The following is a 21,760-nucleotide window of genomic DNA, read 5'->3' as shown; positions in this document are numbered from 1 at the left end:
AGATGCCTCTATGTCACCGCACCCAGCTAAGAACTGATTTACCACGAAACGATTTCCGTTTCAACAGCCCTGCAGGATGGCAGCTGCTGCAGCCCAACAGGACAGCGCACTCTGCTTCACTGGAGTAATCCAAGGAATTGCAAAAGTATTCACACCCCAACGAGATTTTACACCGCAGTTAAATCTAAGAAGTTTGTGGCACAACTTCACTGACCCCCAAGGTGGCAGAATCATGCTGTTTAGATACTTTTCTTCAGCAGAAACAGGAAAGACGGACAGAGCTGAATAAAAGTCAATAATAAAACTTGTTAGAAGCTGCAAAGTATTTGCAACTAGTGGGAAGATTCATTTTGTACCAGACAGTAACTCCAAGCACATCTTTATCCAAGCACTGATTTGTGTTTGTGTGCCACACGAAGTCACAATAAAATACATAAAGGTTCTTTTTGTGATGTCAAAGAACATGGAAAAGCTCAACCAGATGCTTTTGCAAGGGACTGTTTATAGTTGAAAATGCTCAAGGTCAAAAACAAGCAAATATCTGCAAGATGTACTGGACTCCAGCTCAGAGCCAATTCAGATCAATAGATCTGCCTGCGCCTGACTCTAGATCATCCTGGGAAAACCTCTGACTGTTCACTGATCAATCAAAGCTTTACAAAACTAAATACATATACTACCAATTACTGTAGCCTAACAGTCCTTAGAGATTGCGATGACAATTGTGATTTGGAATGTTGCATAGATTTACAGCAGCCCTTCTTTTATATATACATAATGTTTTCAAAGCAAAACTCCCTTTTAAATACAAGAGTTCTCCTCTCGTCGTTTCTGGTTAGTATGCAAGTGTCCCACTGTAGCTAATCAAGCGAGTAATGGCCCATGTCAGAACCAGCAGAGCAGTAATGACGGGGTGGAAAGGCTGGAGAGGTGTTTTGGAGGTACAAAGAATTTGGAGAGACAGAGCAGATATCTTCAGCTTCAACAAAAAGAGTCAGTGGAGTGAATTACCTTGTTGTTGCAGTGCAGAAATTAGGAGGAATAAGCAGAAAGGATGAAGAGGAGGTGATTTTCTCCAGGATATAAATAAACGCACTGCGAGTGTACTGTGAGTTGACACATCCACCTGAGCTTCCCTCGCATTACAGTCCATTTCCTAAATGGACAATTAAAAAAAAGAAAAAAAAAAAAGAAATGTGCCTTGGCAGTGTTCGTCTCTCACAGAAGCCTCTTATCTTTCGAACATCTTGAATTCAGACTGAGCCGAACGCTGTTTTAGTCTCCCTGTTTGCCTGAAATCATATTTCATCTCTAACTCCCTCTCTTTCATTTTGTCTCAGTTGGCTCCTTTTATCATCTTTCGCTGCCTCTCTGGAGATTTAGAGATGAAAAGAGAAACCACTTGCAAACACAACGATTGGTTACATTTCCTTTCAATTACCTCTGCTGCACTTCTTTTTTTCCCCTGAAACGCTAAGATATGAGTTGCAGCTAAGCCAGGTCGATCATATCTTAGCAACTGATTAGATATTTTTAGCTCTGCTTTACATGCGTTGCATGTTCTTGCGAGTCAAAAGCTTTGAGAAGAAAATCACCTAAGACTCACTGAAGAGAACACAAAGTCAAAGAACGCTCGAGCGAACATGTTTGTGTATCCACGGCATTCAGCTGCAACTGCGGCATGTAATCATTTTAAAGCAAAACAACGAAACCATGTATCTTCAGAACATGGATTCATCCATAGAGATCATGCTTATATCTTTAAAATATATGCAAATTCATTCTTTGAATAGAACAAATATATGTATGAGAATGATGCAAAACTTTTTACTCAGAAATAAGAGAGCTCCTAAAATAAGGATTTTTGGAGTTAGGTAGAAAGATTAGTGTGGAAGAAACCCAGATCTCTCGCGCTTTCATGTCAGTTTTCTTCCCGAGCTTCTCTGGTACACATGGAGATGAAAGCATGCGATCCCAGTGAGTTTTCATTTTCACACTGTGCAGAGGGAAGAGAAATCCTGCGCTGCTTTTTGATAGACAAGTTTCCTGTTACAAAGGCACACTTAGTCAGAAGGATCTCGATTTGAGAGGGGATAAAGTGAGGTTTCTGCTGCAACAATAAGACAACAAACTCAAGGGAAGTAAAAGCTGCTTTTGCTTTTACTGAATGCTTTTTGTCAGACAACTTGGCTACACCTTATAGACAGGAAAATGTGAACACAGGAGAGTCTGAACCTCAGGTCAAAACGAGTTTGCTTTACTTTTTTGCATCACAAAGTCAAAAAGTGGACATAAATAGTTTAACGGATTAGAAAATTGTCTTTCTTGTAAGATAAATGAAAAAAACTGTATTAACTTCTTGTTGAGCCTACCGTTGAGCTGGGTGTATTGGTGCCATATCCTGAGGAAGGCAGAGATGCCAAAGACCATCTACGCCCATCAGCCCTGACAAAAGACAGAAAAACCAGAGTGAGAAAAGAGGATTCTTGTTAGACACCAAGAGGGGGGATGAGTTCTTTTGTAACCTTATGTTTCTATTTTATTTTCACGGCAAAACACAACTGGCGGTTAAACAAGAGCAAATCCGCCACCTTCACTTCCTCCCAATCCAATTATACGTAGGATTCTTTGGTTCTTCTCCTTCGAGGCTTTCTCCAATCATCACAGAGTCTGACGCCTCCTCTGAGTGAGTAATGAGGGGCACAGTCCTGGCTCGTCGCCCGATTCAAACTGTGTCAGCCTGCTGTCAAGACATTGTCACACAGGCGTAGAGGGAGCAGGCCAGGACAAAGACGTATAGATCTGTGATAGACGTCGTGTGTGCAAAAGTGATCCAAAGAACAATTCAACTGCAATGCCTTGTTGTGTTTTTGTAAAGCACAGGTGTAGCTACAGATGATAAAAGGCAAAGCCAACCTTCGAGATGAGGCAAACGAGAAGTGGGCAGGTCCGCTTGGTGAGAAGTTGCGAGGGCTGTCCAGTGGACTGCTTCCTGATGAAACGCCGGTGGAGAGAACAGAGGAACACAGGTCAGTTGGCAGGATAAAGCAGGACATTACACTTTTTTGTCTTTGAGACAACTATGATCTAGCTTGCACTTTTTAAACACCTACAGGAAATGTTTCTGCGTTTCATCTGCTAAGGTAAAGTGATGGTGAAGCAGGGAAGCAGTTGTAGGGAAATACGAATGCAATACTAAACAAAGTTGTCAAAGATATACACACACTGTGTTTTTTTTTTTGGGGGGGGGTTTTGCTTTTAACTGTTGTGGTTCAGAGTCTTTTTCTCCAAGTCCAAGTCAAGTCTCACGTCTCTAATGACGGAAAAAGACATTTTCCTATCTAATCATCAAAATCTAGGTCACTTCTAATCCTGAGTCACAGTAGGTTAGGAATCCAAACCTGTACTGTTTGTCCTTAGACCTGAATTATTACAAAAACATTCAATAAAAGACTCAATGTTAATTATTAATCATCTTTAAATCTTAGCATTTATTAAGAGCAACATTTTAATCCTTTGGCATTTTATTTAACATTGTATCACAATAACACATGTTGGAGATTGAATACTGTGTAGGACTAAGACAGATTCAAACTTCAACATCAGATAAAATGTAAGATTATGTGAGCAGAAAATAATAGCTAATTCTTCACTTTGCGGAGAGCTTTTCAACGAAACATCTACAAAAAACTATGGAGTAAAAAGAAATTGCTGCTTCTCTGTAAGGCTTTCTGTTATAAATAAAACCACGTTTCTTTATACTCCTTTCCGTTTCTCTTTGTCTTTGTCTACTGCGTCACTCTTTCACCATCCAGTAGACAACTATTTAGCAGATCTGACAGTAAGACCCCAAAAATCCCAGAATGCAATGCAAGGTGATGTCTGTGCTCTAACTCTATAAGCAATTAGAATTTTGATTCGAGTAGCAAAGAAGGTCAGGGGATTTTCAATTACTTAACAAAAATTATAAAAATATTTAAAGAAAAATGTTTCTCTCTACATAATATATAATAAATTGATTCTAGGAATACAAAATAATTGAATTCTAGGAATACAAAATAATTGAATTCTGAGTTGTACGTTAGAGATTAGTTCAGATGGTGAAAGAATGACCTGTGCTTTAGATCTAAGACAATAAGGGGAGATCTTGACTACTTTGAAAAATTGGTCTCAAAGCCAGGCTCTGTAACAGCATGGGTTCGTATCGGTTGCCCCTGGCAAAGCTAATTTCCACTTCTATGATGGCAGCCTTAATGCCAGCAAGTACAGCAGAAGTTTTAGAGCAACATATGCTGCCTTCAAGACGACATCTTTTCCACAGAAGTCCATGCATTTTTCAACAAGAATTTGCATAACCGCTTCCTGCATGCATATCAAAGACATGGAGAAGTTAGTACAGGTGCTGGAATGGCCTATCTAAGATACAGCACCCACTAGAAAAACTGTGAAGACTTTTGGAGTGCATGACACCACTCTTGCAATGTAAATACAGAAACAATTGGACCAGTTTAGATATAAAATGCTGAGGAGTTTTTCCTGAAACTGCAAAGATCTTTAAAGTGTAAACATACAGATCGTTTTGTACGTCCAATTTTATCTATACTTTCTAAAATAGCAGGAGGAAAATTCTCACCAAACATTTTATAATAAAAATTACAGCAATTTAAATATTTGTCTTTTTTATTTTTTGAAGTTGTTAATAAATTACTTCAATACATTTTTTTTAAATAATACAAATAATTAGGTATATTGGCTTAATATTTGGTGAATATATTCTGCACACAGGTTGAAAATTATGCATATAGGCTCAAATATAGATCTGTATAACATACTCTGACTAATATATGGACACATTTTCTAAGAAAGCTACACTGAAATTACATCCTTTGTGTTGCCATAATTTTTCTGGCATAATTTTGTCTATATATTTAAACACTCTTTGTGCTTTAAATTAGTTAAATTCCTATCACAGACTCATACTTTAAAGATATTCAAACACACAAAAATATAAATGAACATAATTTTACAAAATGAATATAACGAGTGTGGACAAAACTAAGCACATAAAAAATCTAATTCTTCTTAATGTATATTAGCCAGATGGTGAAAACAATCCTTATTATATCTGGAAAATGAACAAGTATTAGGAAAAATCCATGCACTGTTAGATGAATGGAGGGACATTCCAGGTAAGAATGTGCTGAGGGGGTTTTTTCCCCTGTATATGTCGACATTTAGAATACATGAGATTACCTTTCTATATTGGCAGGCAGGTATACGTCTTACTGACCTATGTGTCCGGGTAACGGAGAGTGCGGCCTCGGCAGGGTGGGGGAAGTACTGGTCAGGATGAGGCTCTTCCGGTTACTGGTTCTGCAACTGGAAACAGAAGAAAGAGCCAGTAAGTATTTGTCTTTCCTCCATAAATCAGCTGCTGAGAAGTTGCTCCACCGATAACCCTGAGACATTCAGATCAATACCATCTGCTCTTGGATATGTCCTTATTGGTTGTTCTGATAGGATGTTTAGTAAAATCCTACTATATGTAGGTGTAAACATATTGAAGCACATCTTTGTGTCTGCATTTCACATCTGCTTATTCTGTAAGGAGCGACAAAGCAAGAAAACATTTCACTTCCTTAAGGTTCACCCCCTTGACAGCTGCTGCCAAGGAATTTAATGGAAGGAGTGGTGAAGGAAAGAGAGGGAGGGGGGGGGGCAATACGGGAGTTCACCGTAATGAAAAACTGAAATTAATGAAGCACTAAGGCTTCACATGTTGGTGCAGCAAGGCTCGATGTGCCATTGGAGAGTCTGACAAGGGGGCACACACAAAGAAACACGGGAGTTATTGTTTCACACAACAGCTCATAAAGTGGGAAGTGAATGATACAGGTGTTATTGTCATGTACTGACTGGGATTTTTGCTTACTACTCTTTGTGGCTGTGTGTGCTTCAGCAATATCAGATGTTGCAAAGCAGAACCGCTGAAAAGAAAGAAGAAGAAAGAGAAAACAAGTTGGCTTCTCATTGCATCAGCCACCAAACCTTCTCGCATCTGCATAGGAAGTACTGTAAATAGCAGAACACAAAGAGAAATCTGAACATATAGCCACAGAGAACAAGGCGATTATTGAATGCACTTTAAATAATGCGAGAAGCCTGGATCTATCGTCTTGCATCGCTCCAAAACCCTGCCTGCCTGCCTTATCTCTCTCCCTTCTGATGTCACTCTCCAGCTATTTTCTCCAGCTATTTTCTCTGGCATTCTGAGACATCAAGCCAGTAGAAGGATTTTCCTGGTGGCAGTCTGCCTATGTGGGCGCCAGCTGACGGAGAGCTTGTACTCAGCCTTGCAGAACAGAAGAGGAATACATTGAAATATTTAAGGGAAATGCATTAGGCTTTGAACAGAGAGGGCTGCAGGAGACTTAACAGCATCCCTCACTCTAGATTTACTTGTCTTTTCAGTAAGAAAAGACAAGTAAAGCAATGGGGAAGAGGGAAAAACAAAAGATCCAGTGAAGAGACACCAACTGCACATGCTTATCTCATTTGTGTCGACCATTGATGTTCTGCTTCTACACCTGCCTGAAATCACCAGCTTATTTATTTCGTCTCCAGTGTTGATAATCCACCTGCTCATCCTTATTCAGAAGCTGAGTCACTTAAGCAAACAAGCACACTGCACCAGCTTGACACCAGATCATATTCCCGGCTTTTGATTCATGATTCATCATGTGTTACAGCTGAACCAGGCTTCCTGATATTTACCACCAGTTTTTTTTATTTTTTTTATACATTTTAAGGTTAATCATCAACTTGCATCTTACCCAGATGGCACATCAATCTGAGGCTTGTCACTGTAAACTCTCAGTAAATCAATTTTAATTGCCATAAATAATCCAAACTTCTTCCGATGGCTGGTCGCTCTTTCTGTTCTCAGCTTGTTCTTTCACAGAGCGCCACATCCAGCTTTGCTCTCATCCTGTTCAGAGCTCGTCGAATGATAAATAATTGAAACGTGTGAAGTCAAGAACATTGTTCCTCTGTAAGTCCCGAGTAAAGAGCTCAGAACTGACGAGACTATTAAAGACAGAAACACAATGAAGGCTCCTGAGGGCAAAGCCATCTAATCTTCCCATAAAGAGAAAAGTCCTTTTGCTCTACAACATTGTTATCTTAAATGAGTTCTGGAAAAGGGCATCTTGCCCAAAGCATTTGTACTGTAACAAAGGCTAAACAGAAGGGCTGCTCTTTATTCTTGCTGCCAGTAAAGGTCAAACTACAACTTAATTTTGATTTGTTTAAAGAGAAGCATGTATGAGGAGAAAACATGTTTGGTCATATAGTTCTTGTGTAGGCCAGAGTCTGTTTACAAAAAAATCTAACTGATTTTGTTTCTTTCAGTAAAAATGTACGCAGAACACATCTTAGAAAGAGAGCTTCACAAATTGTCACAAAATTCATGAAAATACTGAACATAAAAAAAAAAGTGACACAGTGGTTTAGGTGAATCTGAACCTGGAGTCTTTAGAGAAGATATGTAAGAGAAAATCGTTTATCGATCATCAGCAGAAGTAGTCTGTAGAGATTACAGTGGCTGTAGGTGTCTGTCGGCAGATTCAACTAAACTGAATGCTAAACTTGAATGAGAACGAGATGAGTAAATGCTATTGGAGGTGTTTGAGTAAGTGTGTTCCTGTGTGTTTGTGTCTATACGGCTATAAATCACTCTCTCACAGATCTGTCCACAGCAGACTGCTCATCCTCTTTCAATCTGGCTAAGATGGCACGTGTGCTTGTGTCTGAGTGGGAAGTTAGAAAGTGGTACACTGCCGTCATTAAACCATAAATCTAAACGTGCGTGTGTCTCTGTGTCACACACAAAAACAGCCTCCGAGATACCATTAAGTCAATCACTTATGCATTATTCATTTTAAATTGAAAAAAATAACTGAAGCTTTAATAAAAAATAAAAAAAACAGCGACCCTCCACTAATAGAAATTTATAACCCTAATTGGGTTCATTCAGCACGACTCTCCTCCATCTAGAGCTGATGGACCAAAAAAAAAAAAGATGAAAAGCAGCCAGAAGGGAAAACGCGTAAGGAGGAATGTACGGCGTTGCCATAGTAACACATGCAGAGTCACACTTATAAAAAGCAAACGGTGACAAATGCAACTGTTTTCACCAAAGCTAACAGTGAGAAGCAGACGAGTCAAACAAACAAAGTAATGAAGGAGGGCATGAGGCTGAGTGAGCCCCGATCGACAGCCTGCAAAGCCAAACGGAATGACGTCACCCTGCAGTGAAAGCCTACACTGGTTTTTGTGAATGCCAGATTTCTAATCCATCATAATCCACTGCCTAATCCATAACGTAGACTCGATCTGTGATGCTGTCGTTCAGGAGGAGGGTGATTCACTCGGTCTGGAAGTGTCGAGTGTGTCGCATGGGGGGTCTGTTGATACAAGTAAACGTGTCAGTCTATCACAAGGTGCAAAGGAAGTAAGCGATTTTCTGTGTGTTTTTGCAGGAGTCAGAAGGTTTGTGCATCTAGGTTTTCTCATCAAAACATTACCAGAATCCTTGACAGGGCAAAGAGACACAAGACATGGAGTGGGTAGCAGCACAACACATTTATAGTGTATACATACAGAGAGCATCACTACAGTATTTTCACCCCTTGAATTTTGAACAGATAACAGTCCAACTGTTTGAATCAGACTGTATTCAAAAAAACTGATTTTTAACTTTCACCTGTTTGCATCTTATGGTGTTCAACAGCATGGCCACACAAAGTCATCAAAGACAATCCTACCCAGATGCCTCTGAAACTTGTACAATAACTTCCAAGTACAGAAATCTTCAGCATTTATTTACAGGCAACACGGCTTAGTAAAACTGTCAGACTGACACACATGTGACCTCTGCCTGTGTGTCACTAATGACAGACTGTAGTGCCACTGGTTGCTCCAGTCGGCATGCTGCGAGATGCTCTGAGGTTAAAACCGCAGTAATGACTCAAGCAGAAGCTTTGACGAGCAATTATCCCCCCGCAGGCCTACGACTGGCAATTGGGCCATCAACGTCTCTGTAAACTTACAATCCTGTTTTTTGGGAGTTGGACCCCACCCCCCCTCCCCGCCAAAAAAAATGGTGCTAAAATAATTAAATTTACATTTCTTCAGTATTTTCTCCAGGGAACTGGCATTGGCTGTCACCACTGTGGTTCACAGTTCTCCGGTTGAGATAGTAGAGGGATTAAGTATTTAGGTACCATCTCTGATAACAAGGTTCTCCTCTAACACTGAGGGAATCCTGAAGAAGTGTCACCGGAGGATGCATCGTCTTAGATAGCTAAACTCACCAAGATCTTGCCGACATTCTACTACTCATTCATCAAAAGTGTTTTATCTTTCTCGATTTTCATCAACAGGGTAGGACCTGTGAAGACGTGTTCTGCAATCATTGGTCTTCCAGCTCGCCATTTCAGCTTTGTACATGAGCAGTAAGTAGGCTAGCTCTCTGGCTCGTCGCACTTCTAATGATCCTGCCCACGGTTTTAGAACGGACAAATATAGCTAATGTGGTGCTTTTGTATTGGCTGTGACCTAAACTCTATTGAAATTGCATGCTGTATGCTTAAAATCTGCTAAGAAGCAAAACAACATCTTCAGCCAGAATTAATTTGGAACCTTATTAATCAATATGACAGGAGTGGAGCTTTTCTGCAACTTGCTAAGAGACATTTCACATATTAAGTGTATGTATATATTTGAGCTTGAATCTCTATAGACTGAAAATCCACAAAAAAGTCTAACTTATGTGTCCAGCTCTTGACCTCTTACTGACGTTGAAGTTATTGATGTTATTTGCTGCAAGCTTACTCCTCCCTGAAAACAAAAAATCATTCAAAGAAAACATTAAGAGCCCACAGTTACAGAGAATTGTCACAGCGAGTAGTGCATGTAAATAGAGCAAGTGAAGAAAAAAATGTGAGTTTTCCTATCTGTTTGTGTGAGAGATCACGGCTGAACCTCCATCTGCCTGCACACGTTAGCTTGTGAATGATGTGATCTAGCGTCTGTGCATATTTAATAGGTTTTACCCTGAAGGTTATTAACTCTCCGAGTGTGTATGTGTGTGTGCATGTTGTCTGTCAGTCAGTGGTGTCGTCTTCTGCACTGAGTGCTGACTCACAGGGGCAGGCAGGACACATTAGGTTACATCAGGCCCTCTTAAAGGTGAGTGCATGTTTTGCAGCGTGTGCAATGGGATAAAACTGAATGGGGAAAAAAAGCTGTCTCTTTAAAAAAAAGCTTCCCCGCTCGGTTAGGTTGGTTCCTGTTTGTGCATCCAATTACTCAACATCCACTGCTCTTACTGCCACAGTCCAAAACATCCTCTGGGACTGGGACTGATCCCAAATTTGGGACAGGGTCCAAATCAAGCCATGTGGGCAGATTTAACAGGCTTTAGGCGTTTAAATGAAGATTGAGAGGATGACTGAGTGACGCTGACAAGCAGCAGATCTAAGAAAATGGGCCAAGCCGAGACAAAAATGATAGGAGAGATAAATAAAGATAAGCTGAGATGAGGTGAAGAACAACATTGCCATGTTGATGCGAAAGGTTGTTGCAGGTGTTATTCACATGGCCCTCCTGTTGCTAAGCTCGTTGGCACAGAGGGACAAAAATAGAAGATCTGGTGTTATTCTGTTAAAGAAAGAAAGAACAAAGATGACAGAGTAACACCCACTGCATCGCTTTTGTAACAATAAAAAGCCAAAGTCATACAAATAATACAAAGTAATTACACAGGACGTTTATTTCACAGCGACTGTTAAATTAGTGGCACATGACATTAAAGATGGCAGGAATTATTCATTACTGCAACACAAAATGTGATAAATGTGAAGCATTTGAACTGCAATCAGATCATTTTAATGTGCAACATCAATTACTATTTACTTACACAAACGCTTGATGCTTTTTCTTAAATGTTTGTTTTCGACGTGTCCGTTTTATCTTAAGATTTATTTTTTTTATATCTCATAAACATTTTTTATCCTTAAGTTGGAGAAACACATGAATTTCAATGTGCTTAATGATTCTGTGCAAATGATAATAAACTCTATTCTATTCTATTTTGAGTAAGGCTGGTGGGCTTTATTTGCCTCTCAGTATAAAAATATATTTGTCCCAACAGCAAACTAAGAGAAAAACAGAAGCACACAGCGGCACACTAAAGATAAGTAACTATTGTGAAATAAAATAATTGCATGTCTAAATCAAAGGCTCATATTTACAAGAAGGATATTAACATTTATACTGTGAAGTGTTATCTTCTCTACTGACTTGCCAAACAGGGAAGTGATGCTAAAATTACTTTTTTTTTTCTAAAGAAGGATTTAATTCTCCCCTACTTTCCGACTTTGTCAGAATTAGGGAAGTTAAAATAAATCTGATTTTTGCTCTGGGCATTTCAATTAATGTTGCAAAAATGGTATTGAGTTTTTTTTCTTAGTGACAGTATTAACTTTGACATTTCAGTATTGTGACAACCCTAATCTTCAGATGCAAAGTTTTCACACTGGTGAAGGGAAGAGTGGCGTCAACCTGAGCTAAATTACAGCACTTAAAAAAAACACTTCACTATACCTTTGCAATTAAAAGAAACTTAGTCAGCAGTGGGGATGAGTAACACGATTTATAACAAAGAGGGGCCAAATGAATGTTGCTTTCAATAACAATAAATCATTGAGAGCTAGTTGCAAGTTCATTTCACACCTTTAAAACTGAATTAATCTTTACAGTCCCAGCACGAACTGTTTCTCATGTAGTCATGCATCAGTTAGCATATTATAATTTAGCAATTTCAACCTGGCCTTTGCCAGCTTACACACATATCTGTAACTCTTTCCCATTCTCTTTTCTCACATAAACTGCATTTTATTAGGACAAAACTCTTATAGAGCTGCCCTCATTAACATAATGTCCTGTTTTAGTTGGCAAACAACAAAACTGCCACAGAATTACAACAGCACACAAGTTTGCTCATTAAAAGTATATATTTTTTTTATAGTCAGGCCTCGTTAAAACGGCAGGAAAGGCGTGTTTCCCGAATTAAGACCATTTGTTCACTTTCAAACAGATGATGTCAGGGAGGACTGAGCTCAGTTCAACATTTTCTTGTAAAAAAATAAAAATAAAAATAGTAAAACTTTTAATTTCTCCAAATTAGTAAAACCACTCATTCATGTGATTGGGTACGGTGATAAAATAAGAACTCTTAACACGGTATCTAATGAGAAGCATCAGCACAGCACAGTTTAGGCACAGATTTAACCCAGAAGGGAACAACAAACATCAAAATGTCAACTTTTTGTCTGTGACTTCTTGTCAAATGTTCTCTGAAAACCTAAAATCTTCCCCCGTCACATAGATGCAACAGGATCCTTCCTCCATTTCAGTCTTCCATCTTTCGATTTCCTGAGTGTTTGCATGACACTGTCTGTCTTGTGTTTTATTTTCTTGTTTTCTGTGAGTATGTGTGTTTCTGGGCCGTGAAAGCTCTCTGCAGTGACTGTACGTAAAGAGCCGGGAAGTGCACCTGAATCACCGCAATAATGACATTTCATTTTATCCACAAAGTGTCCTCATTTGCAGGAAGTGATCCGTGGCAGTAACCTTACAGAGAAAATGAAAGCGTCCCACAGTGAAAAGACCTTATTTGCATCCAGCTTGACTCTTGCAGCATTTCTAAAAGAAAGCAAAAATGTTGTGACTGTGGCTAAGGCTCCGTGGCTCTGAAAAACCCCCATCTAAAATAAAGACAAAAGCAGGAGGGTGGGTATAAACGAATATTCAGTGTGATGCTTATGGTTTCAAGCAAACATTACAGCAGCAACAAAACCCTTCAAATTGTGCATCATCTTTACAGACAGCATGCTCTGTTTCCAAGATTAACTGGACTTAAGTAATCTCAATACTCTCAACATAAGGACAACGTTTGTGGTTATCATTTCTCATAACATCTGATAGTAACAAGAGTATACAGTTTTGTTCCCGATGTCATCTAAAAAGGAACATCTACTACAAGGGCAGCTGCTGTTTTTCGTCCAGTGACAGTTTATGACAAAGACAATATGGCTTATTTCCCAAGGCACCACAAGAACTTGAGAAATGTTACAGTGTGCTGAATTGAAATTGAAAAACGAAGCAGAAGCAGGATGAACGCTTCCGAAATTTCCTGCAGATACACAAACTCACACAGAAACATAAGTTTAAAAATGTGCTTGATAGATTTCCATTATGATTCATTTCTCTTTCAACTTTGTGATGTTTATCAGATGGTGAAATCTGTACAAGCGACAACCTTCTAGGAGTTTTATTGGCCTGTCACAGCTTTTTGTCCTGTGTGCATGTTGTGCAGGTGAAGAGATAAGATTTTACTGACCTGTCAGTAGCAAAAAAAAAAAAAAAGCAACCATGTGTGCTGCTCATTTTAGACAGAAGGGTTATGTACCAAGCAATATGATCCCAGATGGGATGCAGAAGCCAGAACCACGTCAGATTAATGGCAGATAGCGGTACGCTGTGCAGTCGCTTCAGTGATTCCATCAGCAGCAACCAGTTAGAATACCGATGGATGAGACCGAGGAAGTGATAGTGACAGGACGGTGAGTTATACAGTTTGACAGAGATGGGAACTGTGTGCCGTAGCTCTTCAAATAGCTGGTCAGTTCAAAGTTCATCTTTCATTTTTGTCTTGATTTACCCTCCCCTGACCCTGATATCACTTGTGGCTTTGCTTTATGTTTGACAAATATAACTACCAACAGATCTTGGGGCATTTTTTAGTACAGTTTTGGGACATGGTTTATACTCCAGTACTGAAAAGCACCCTTTTGTTTATTCTAGTATCATGAATGAAAGCAAAGTTTTCAGGAATGGGAACCTAAATAGCTAAAGATGAGTATTTTAGCTGCTACTAGGACAATGTCTTTCCCTGTCATTTTGATTCCTGTGATTATGCTATGCTGTACCAGTCTTTATGATTACCATGAGGTTTTTTGTTGTCTATTAAATGCAGCATCTCATATGGGATATTTCCATCACCAAAGAGCACCAAGTTAGAGCTGTCCTCTGAACTTGCTACTACTACTAATGACACTATAAATAATATAATAAAAAAATGTTTGTTATTACAAAAATGGTGTGTGGAATATCTCCATTGCACTGCATGCAGGATATTAGAATATGCAATTTAAAGTTTCATGCAGTCCCACTTTGCAAATTTGGCCAGTAAAGTGGACTTTAACTTCCCTTAATGTCCAGATCCAATGTATTTCCTTACTGCCTTCAATGCTAAAGCTCATGGAGAACAGTGAGAATATGCCGGAAAGTTTTCTAAAATTAGCGTTAATTATAATCATAGAAATTATCTCAATTTTCAGCAACAGCATAGTAACGACAAACTAGAAAATTCCTGCAGTAATTTTGAGGGGCATGCCAAAGTGTGCCCGTCGGCTTGGAAACCAGCATTCTGATGCTAAAAATTAGCCTTAATGCTAAATAAAGCTTCAATGTAGTAACCTGTGGAAAGTCAGAAGCATGTGGACTAAGTCGACCTTTAGAAAGGTTTGCATTTCTTTGAATCTATTTTTTTGAAGCTGCAGTTCGGTCCTCCTAAAATATGCTAAAATAATTTATTCTTTGAAAAGTCTTCTCAAAACAAATAGTTTAGTGGAACTGAGACAAATCATTTGACAGCAGCCTTTATAAATACATAACCAAGTCCCAATAAAAATTACATTCAACCAATATTATGAGTACAAAGAAGACAAAAGAGTGAATGCAATTTTGTTGCAGCCCCTGTACAGGTTGTCATATAAATACAGATTACATATGACAAATATAGTATCCCATAGCAATAAACTGCAGCCAGCATGCGTTTTGGTTTAAGCGAGCCATAACATCAGTCAGTGACAGATGGTCCTGGCATGGTACAAACAGGGACAAAAAAACATGGAGAGTGTTTCTATGTTTGGTGCTGAGAATTTACCCCACAGCTCTTATACAGTAGAAACAAATGGATGAACATTTAACTGTATCTCAAACAGTCATCTGCTGCAACAAGAAGGCACTATTATTATTTTCAGCATCATGTATGAAAAAAATAAAAGAAAATCAGAGCATATTTGTCTCAGAGCCATCTAAAAGCTACTGAGTATGTGCCTCATTGTAGCAATGCTGAAGTGCATGACTGAACCTCTCACTGTTGTATCAGAGCTATCATTATGATGAGGGTTTTATGGAAGCTTATAATGTGCAAAATAGCCAGCTGCAGAGACCACATCTATATCACAGTGTTTGAAAAGTAAAGTAAATCACACGTACCAACAAACTGGCTGGTAACCAGAAAGTTTGTACGTGATTTTCCCTGACCAAAATCAGTTATCCAGATTCCAGATATGTACAAATTTTCTGATCAATGAACATAACTATGCTCAAATATCTGAAATACTTGCAAACTTGGTTGCTCCAAGCCGAAAATGCTGTGCAAGTTACCTAGCAACAGGTTGTTGCTAGGTAACCAAAGAGTGAGTGAGTTAGTTGATGCCACCAACATTTTTTAGCTGGCCACGAGATGTTGAGCAGGCCAAATAAAGCCTTTCCTCTGCCTCACAGCATCCCCCAGAATGCTGTGCGGTTCTGGTTCAGAGTTTAGTGAAATTATTGAATATTCTAATGTGTTATCTATTGACAGTGGTCATGTGTCTTTCGCGATATTGTTATTGATTTATTGTCCAGCCCTATCACCTCTAGAAAGTGCTATATATTTAGCCAGATGTCACCTATGGGAGGGTAGTGCTAACTGTATAACACAACCCGCATGTGAGATATCTTCTGCTTTGATCATAATCTACTCTGCATCATGGATGAACATAAATGTAGATGTGCATTTATTATTTGCACTGAGCGTGAGTGAGATGACCTTCTTGGCAACTAAGCTACTTATAGGAAAGTATTTAAGCTTTAGATGTTTTGTTTATCTCTTTCTTTCATGCTTTCAAAATCCAAAACAACAATCCAACAGAGACCCACAAGAAGTGGTAAAAACAAACAAGAAACAAGCAGAAATGGACTTAAGAATCTATCGTCAAGGGCTCAGTTAACCCCGGTGGGCTTCTCCTAAATGTAGGCTGAGGCACTACCTCGGGCTCTTCCTTTCATCCAGCTCCACTCTCCTCTTCCTGCAGCTCTGCCACGGTCTCTGTCTACTGCTTAATGTTCCCGCTCTTACTCATATTTTCAGTGTCTTTAGCTCAGACCGTTTGGAGTGGATGAAAAGCATTATCCTCTTAATTGCTGCAGCCAGCCAAAAATACACAGATGGACAGATGCAACACAAAGCAAAGGGAGAAAGGATAGAAGGACAAAATGTGAGATAATTAAAAAATGAACAAAGAGAAAGTAGGGATCAAAGATGTTTTATTTATAACGCAAACCAGGGATGGGCAACCAAATGCTCCTCCAATGTTTTGTTATGAGCCCAATCGTTAAACAATCCTTGTGTGTAAATTTAGATCTGGTTTTCAACAGCTATTTATGAAACATAATCAGAAAACCTGGAAAATATGTGTGCTTAGAACAAGATTTTGGACCTTTCCAGACCTTTTAAATCCATCTTCTACATGACTTTATGGGTTTTTGTACTTAAAGTTGTGCTTTCTACTTAATAAAAGAAATAATTGCACAGATTTAAAGATTATAAATTCCTGCAAATCTAATTTTTCTGTAAATTACAAATTAAAGTAACAATGATTGAGCAAATTTAAAACAGAAGTGATTTACAATGGCTGAAAATGCAAAAAGAAAAACAAAATTAAGTATTTGCTGGCTTTAGCTTCGCAGGTAACATTTATTGTACACTACTCCTAATCTTTACAAGAAATGTAATACTGAGTAAGAGGTGCACAGAGAAGCTGACTGTAGACTGGAATCGTCCAATTTTAAGCCTGATCAAGCCTGATCTGTCATGTGCCAGTCAGAAAGTCAAGAATCGATCTTTTTCTCATCAGTGAACTCACCAAGATAAGCTCGAACAAATCATGGTAACAACAACATCCCACAACTGGAGGAAGACTTTAGCTAAGTTTTATCAAGGAACCTCAAGGATGTAAAAGGAAATTATGTTCTCTACATGTCCAGAAATGTATTATGCAAGCTGCAACAGAGTGTCAGTTGATAAAAAAAATACTGAACCTAGAAGAGTACAGAAATATGTCTGTCTCAACCTCTGGCTATCAGGCAAACTGCTGGATTTGAAAACACTGGCAGCCTGTTAGAGGCAGAGATCAAGAGAGATTTCACACACATGCTGCTGTTTATATATGATAGTGCTCGCTGTGCCAACCTCTTAACAGTCGATGCTAAAAACATTTTACAAACTCAAATCATTTCCTCTTTGTTATAAAATATCAGTAAAACTATGTAACAAGATGTGATACTGACTTTGTTCCAAATATAATTAACAAGTCCCCCCCAAGCAGAAACCCACAGAAAATATCATCAATAGTGTTCTTAGAATATTTTCTTGTACTATAGTTGCATTCATTTTTCAGACACACAGTGCCAAAGACAAAACTGTCTATCGTAGCTGAGCAGACCACAAGATACATGAATCAACTCCAGTCCAGCAATGGCAACATGGATGTTATTAATTAAAAAAAAAAAAAAAAAAAGCATCAATTTGTTTAATGGAAGCTTTGAAGTGGCTGAGTGGAAAACAAGCACATACTTCCTTGAAGCACAGTGGTATTTTTGATTTTGAAAAACTCTGGCTCAGGTAAGAGTATCTTTCAGCTTAAGCTGCTGGCACATTCTGTTTTATCGCAACATGTTTGTGGGCCGATTAAATAAGACAAGTTAGATGGATCAAAAGAGGAGGAAATAAAGAGCGTTTTATATAATATCAGGTCCCGTCTTTGAAGTCTGTGTGTCACTTTTGAAACTGCCCAATTTTCTCTGTGTATTTTGGAATACACACACACTACATGATTTAATTGTTTTAGTTAGCTCAGAATCAGCGTATAAACATTCAATGGCCTAAGAATTAAGCATCAACCAAATTAAGATAGAGGTGGAGTCAGTTGAAGGTGCTCCAACTACTCAGCATGCAGAGGTGAGTGAATCTTCATCAGTGCAAACTGAGAGTCTGCATAGTGCAACATGAAATTATTGAGTTTTTGCTATTAACTATGAATAATTCTGACATGTTCCTAAATGCTGTGTCAGCTTGGCTTATACTAGAGCACTACATGAGTAGGAAAGTGATTCTGGAGTATTACAATATTTACTGCAACCAGTGTATATTTCCAAGTCATTGAAACAGAGATAGTCAATAGCATCACTACAATATTAGTTCTTAATAAAAATAAATTGCACACACACTTATATACAGCTCCGGAAAACAAAGAGATCACTTAAAATAATCTGATTTTATTTTTTATAGATATATTTTTGAGTATATGTATATATGTGTTTTGTTGTTTTTACTGTCAAAGGCCTAGGTCCACAGCCTAATAGGATCAATCCCCCATTTGGTTAAATCTACTGCATCAATTAGAACAAAAGTCAGCTGTAATGTCTCACAAACACTTAAGCCAGAGCTAAGTGAGCTCTTCTCCCTTATACATCTGGGCATCCTGTTGCTCAGTGCACGCATGATGGAAATAATAGTGAAGACTAACACTAATCCCCCTGAGATCAGAAGGGGAGAAAGCTAGCAGCAGGGACCCTGTGCAGATGGTCCATAAAGGAGAGGAGAGAACGACAGTAGAGAAAGGGATAATGTTAGGGGGACAAAATTCAGGCAACAGCAATATGTGTGTGTGCATGTGTGTTAGGAGGGATGAAGAGGAATGGAGGATAGGGGAATTGAGCCAGGAAGACAGCACTCGAGCACTGCCCGCTGTTGGCTCTCTGCAAGCACTCCCTGGACACTGAAAATAATGCTTTCTCTCCATATTTCTATCTCTGACACACAGGCTACCAACCAAGTACAAACACATTATGCGTGCATAAAGAGAGACAAGTGCACAAATCATAAACTGAAATAAAATGCTTCAGCGTTACTACAATGTAGCTCAACATGAATATAAATTTATATGTCACATGTTCACTGCATTTGCATATCAGAGCAACACACAGAGAAAATACATAGGTTTTGAAACCAAACACTGTACTTCAGTTACCCTAAAGGGCATGCCGTTGTATTTTGCACAATGCTGTGTGCAAAATGAATACAGCTGATAAACACATAAGGACAAAAAGACACACACACATAAGCACATGGCATATTGCTGAAGCTAAATGGAGACAGGGGACAACTGTGAGACAGCATGAGAGCTGGCAGTGACTACGGAAACATCATGGAAAAAACACAACCTCAACAAACAGCTACAACAGCAGGGCACCACAACGGTCACAAAGAATGCACATTGACAGATCGTTGCCGTTTACCTTTTTGTTCGTCGAAACATTTTTCTCGCAGCAGAATGATGTGTTGGCAGATAAACATGAGAGCAGCACTGCCACAATTGCTTTTACAGAAATAAACACACACACACACACGCACACACACACAGAAAGAGGCAGTCAAGAAGCAGCAATTACGCTCCACGCTGGCATGACATCTTCCCTTGGCCACTTACACACACAAACACAGCCTCAAACTGTCCCTTAATGCTCCCACAGACTCTGCACAAATGAGTATTTCTTCAGGGGTCCGTGCAAAAAGTGAAAAAAGACTCTGAGGTGTCATCTGTGTTACAGCTGCAAGCAGATTAGAATTTAAACAAGGAGAGCAGAGGCAGACAGAGAGAGCGGGCTGCCGAGCATCTCTCTCTAAAGGAGAGAGGACTGAGGGGCTGATCTCAAGGGTATCGTGCCAAACCAGGAAGTGCACAGTGACAAAGGGGGGAGTTGGGCACACAAAAAGAGAGGGAGTGAGAGAGCATGTGTTTGCTCTCATCATCATCGTCATCAAAACAGAAGTATGTCAGTAAGATATTGGAGAAATGTGTGAATTTGAAGGAAAACCAGTGAGAGAAGTAAAAAGGAAACTGACTAATATAGTATTAGTGGCATAAAAGACTCTGACTGGTGAGCGTATCAGCATAATTAATGCTGATGAACTCACGTGACTTTTAACTTTTTTGCTTTTTTTCGGCAAATATACTTCTAAAAATGTGTTTAAAAGTGGTGGGATCTTCTTTGATGTTTATGCAGCTGACAGCTGACTGTCAACGCAGCAGGGCAACGACTCAAAAATACATGATGTCAAGAGTGAAGCACTTACTGTCATATCAAGGCTCACAGTTACAGCTTAAACTGATATAGCGCTATCTAGTTGAAATATGATGACTTTTTAATATGGGGACATCTTGTGTCCCCATATTGTGTGATGAGATTTGTTACACATTTAATTCTAAAATGAAATAGACAGTAAGAAATAAGGATGTTTATATTTCATATTATTTTATAGACAGAATATCTTAATACCTCTGTTATACTGTTGTTTTGCATTGGCATAATAAGACAAAGCAATTAAGCTTTAGCATTGCCTTCCCACTCAGTTGCACACTAATTTCACACTTTAACCCTCACGTCCTCAGTTGACCCTGAATATGAAAACAAATCAAAAGAGACAGTGATGGCTGGTACAGCAGGAACAAAATTTTACATCGCTCATCCCTGCAGACACACAAAATTCTGAATAAAGTGCCTCAAAAGCCAGACAAATAATTCAGACATGTCAGAAATTCATGTCCCTCTAAATGTGAAAAACATATTTTTCAATATGCCAACAATGTATAACACAATGTGACAGTAATTGAAGAAAACTGGTTCTCAGTTTTGCTGACCTTTAGTTTACCGTGTCACCTACATCAACCTCTTCACAATACTGTTATGCAACGCTACATCTGTCAGCAATATCACACTAATGATAATATAGGATCAGTCTAACAATACTTCATGGTTAAACGTAAATAAGCCATGGATAAGTCTGAAGAGAATAACATAGACATATGGGATACAGGGAGAAAAACAAAACTAATTTCAGTGGAATGGGATTATAATTTTTTTGCTACCAATAATTAACTGCTTTTTCATCACTGGCAGTCACAGTATTTAATCAGCAGTCTGTGGAGTGACACAAATGATGCAGTTCTTATTAAAAAGCAAAATGGAAGCAGATAACTGAAGCACAGAACATCTGCAGACATTTCTTTTAAAAAGTACATAAATGAGTCAAGCAGTTTACTGAGTGGCATGTTACTTGATTACTATAAGCAGGGGGATGTTATTGTTCTGAGTCATTCCCTTGACTGCTCTTTATTACTGCATAAGCATCAAATGTGTTCATCTCCAGTTCAAAAAAGTCACAAACATGCCAATTACTTCTACATGACTAACATTTATTTTTTTTAAAATGGGCTCATCTTCCATAAGTAATTCGTAGGTGCTTCGAGATCTGTTCTCAGATATTTTCTATAATGACCTACTGTGCTGTGAAAAACTGTTTGTCCCCTTACAGATTTTTGCCTTTTGCTTTTTGTTAAGCGCAAAATTTTCAAGTCAATAAACATATTCTGAAATCTGATCATGGTGACCTTAAATGAGTAAACACAAATGGTAGTTCCCTTTTTATTTCAGCAAAGTTGGCCCAAATTGGTAAAGACAA

The 21,760-nt window shown here is 38.8% G+C and overlaps 1 protein-coding gene across 4 annotated transcripts in view; it reads right to left on the bottom strand.

The window, feature by feature from the left end:
* The window catches only part of mast1a (microtubule associated serine/threonine kinase 1a), a 65,921-nt gene that overhangs the window by 25,849 nt on the left and 18,312 nt on the right, over nt 1–21,760 (bottom strand). For 2 of the 4 annotated variants that reach the window (XM_016671309.1, XM_007551581.2), the window contains exons 3-5: nt 5,291–5,379; nt 2,917–2,992; nt 2,373–2,445 (exon numbers count right to left, since the gene is read on the bottom strand). In XM_016671309.1, the coding sequence (XP_016526795.1) occupies nt 2,373–2,445; nt 2,917–2,992; nt 5,291–5,379 (238 nt within the window). Of the gene's footprint in view, nt 1–2,372; nt 2,446–2,916; nt 2,993–5,290; nt 5,380–19,536; nt 19,943–21,760 lie in introns of those variants that run through there. The other 2 variants (XM_016671311.1, XM_016671310.1) reach the window with 2 other exon arrangements.

This window comes from Poecilia formosa, unplaced genomic scaffold, assembly GCF_000485575.1.
Source record: "Poecilia formosa unplaced genomic scaffold, Poecilia_formosa-5.1.2 Scaffold43, whole genome shotgun sequence".
NCBI classification, from domain to species: Eukaryota; Metazoa; Chordata; class Actinopteri; order Cyprinodontiformes; family Poeciliidae; genus Poecilia; species Poecilia formosa.
Note: the sequence above shows the minus strand (reverse complement) of the source record. Positions and strands in the feature narration are given on the sequence as shown.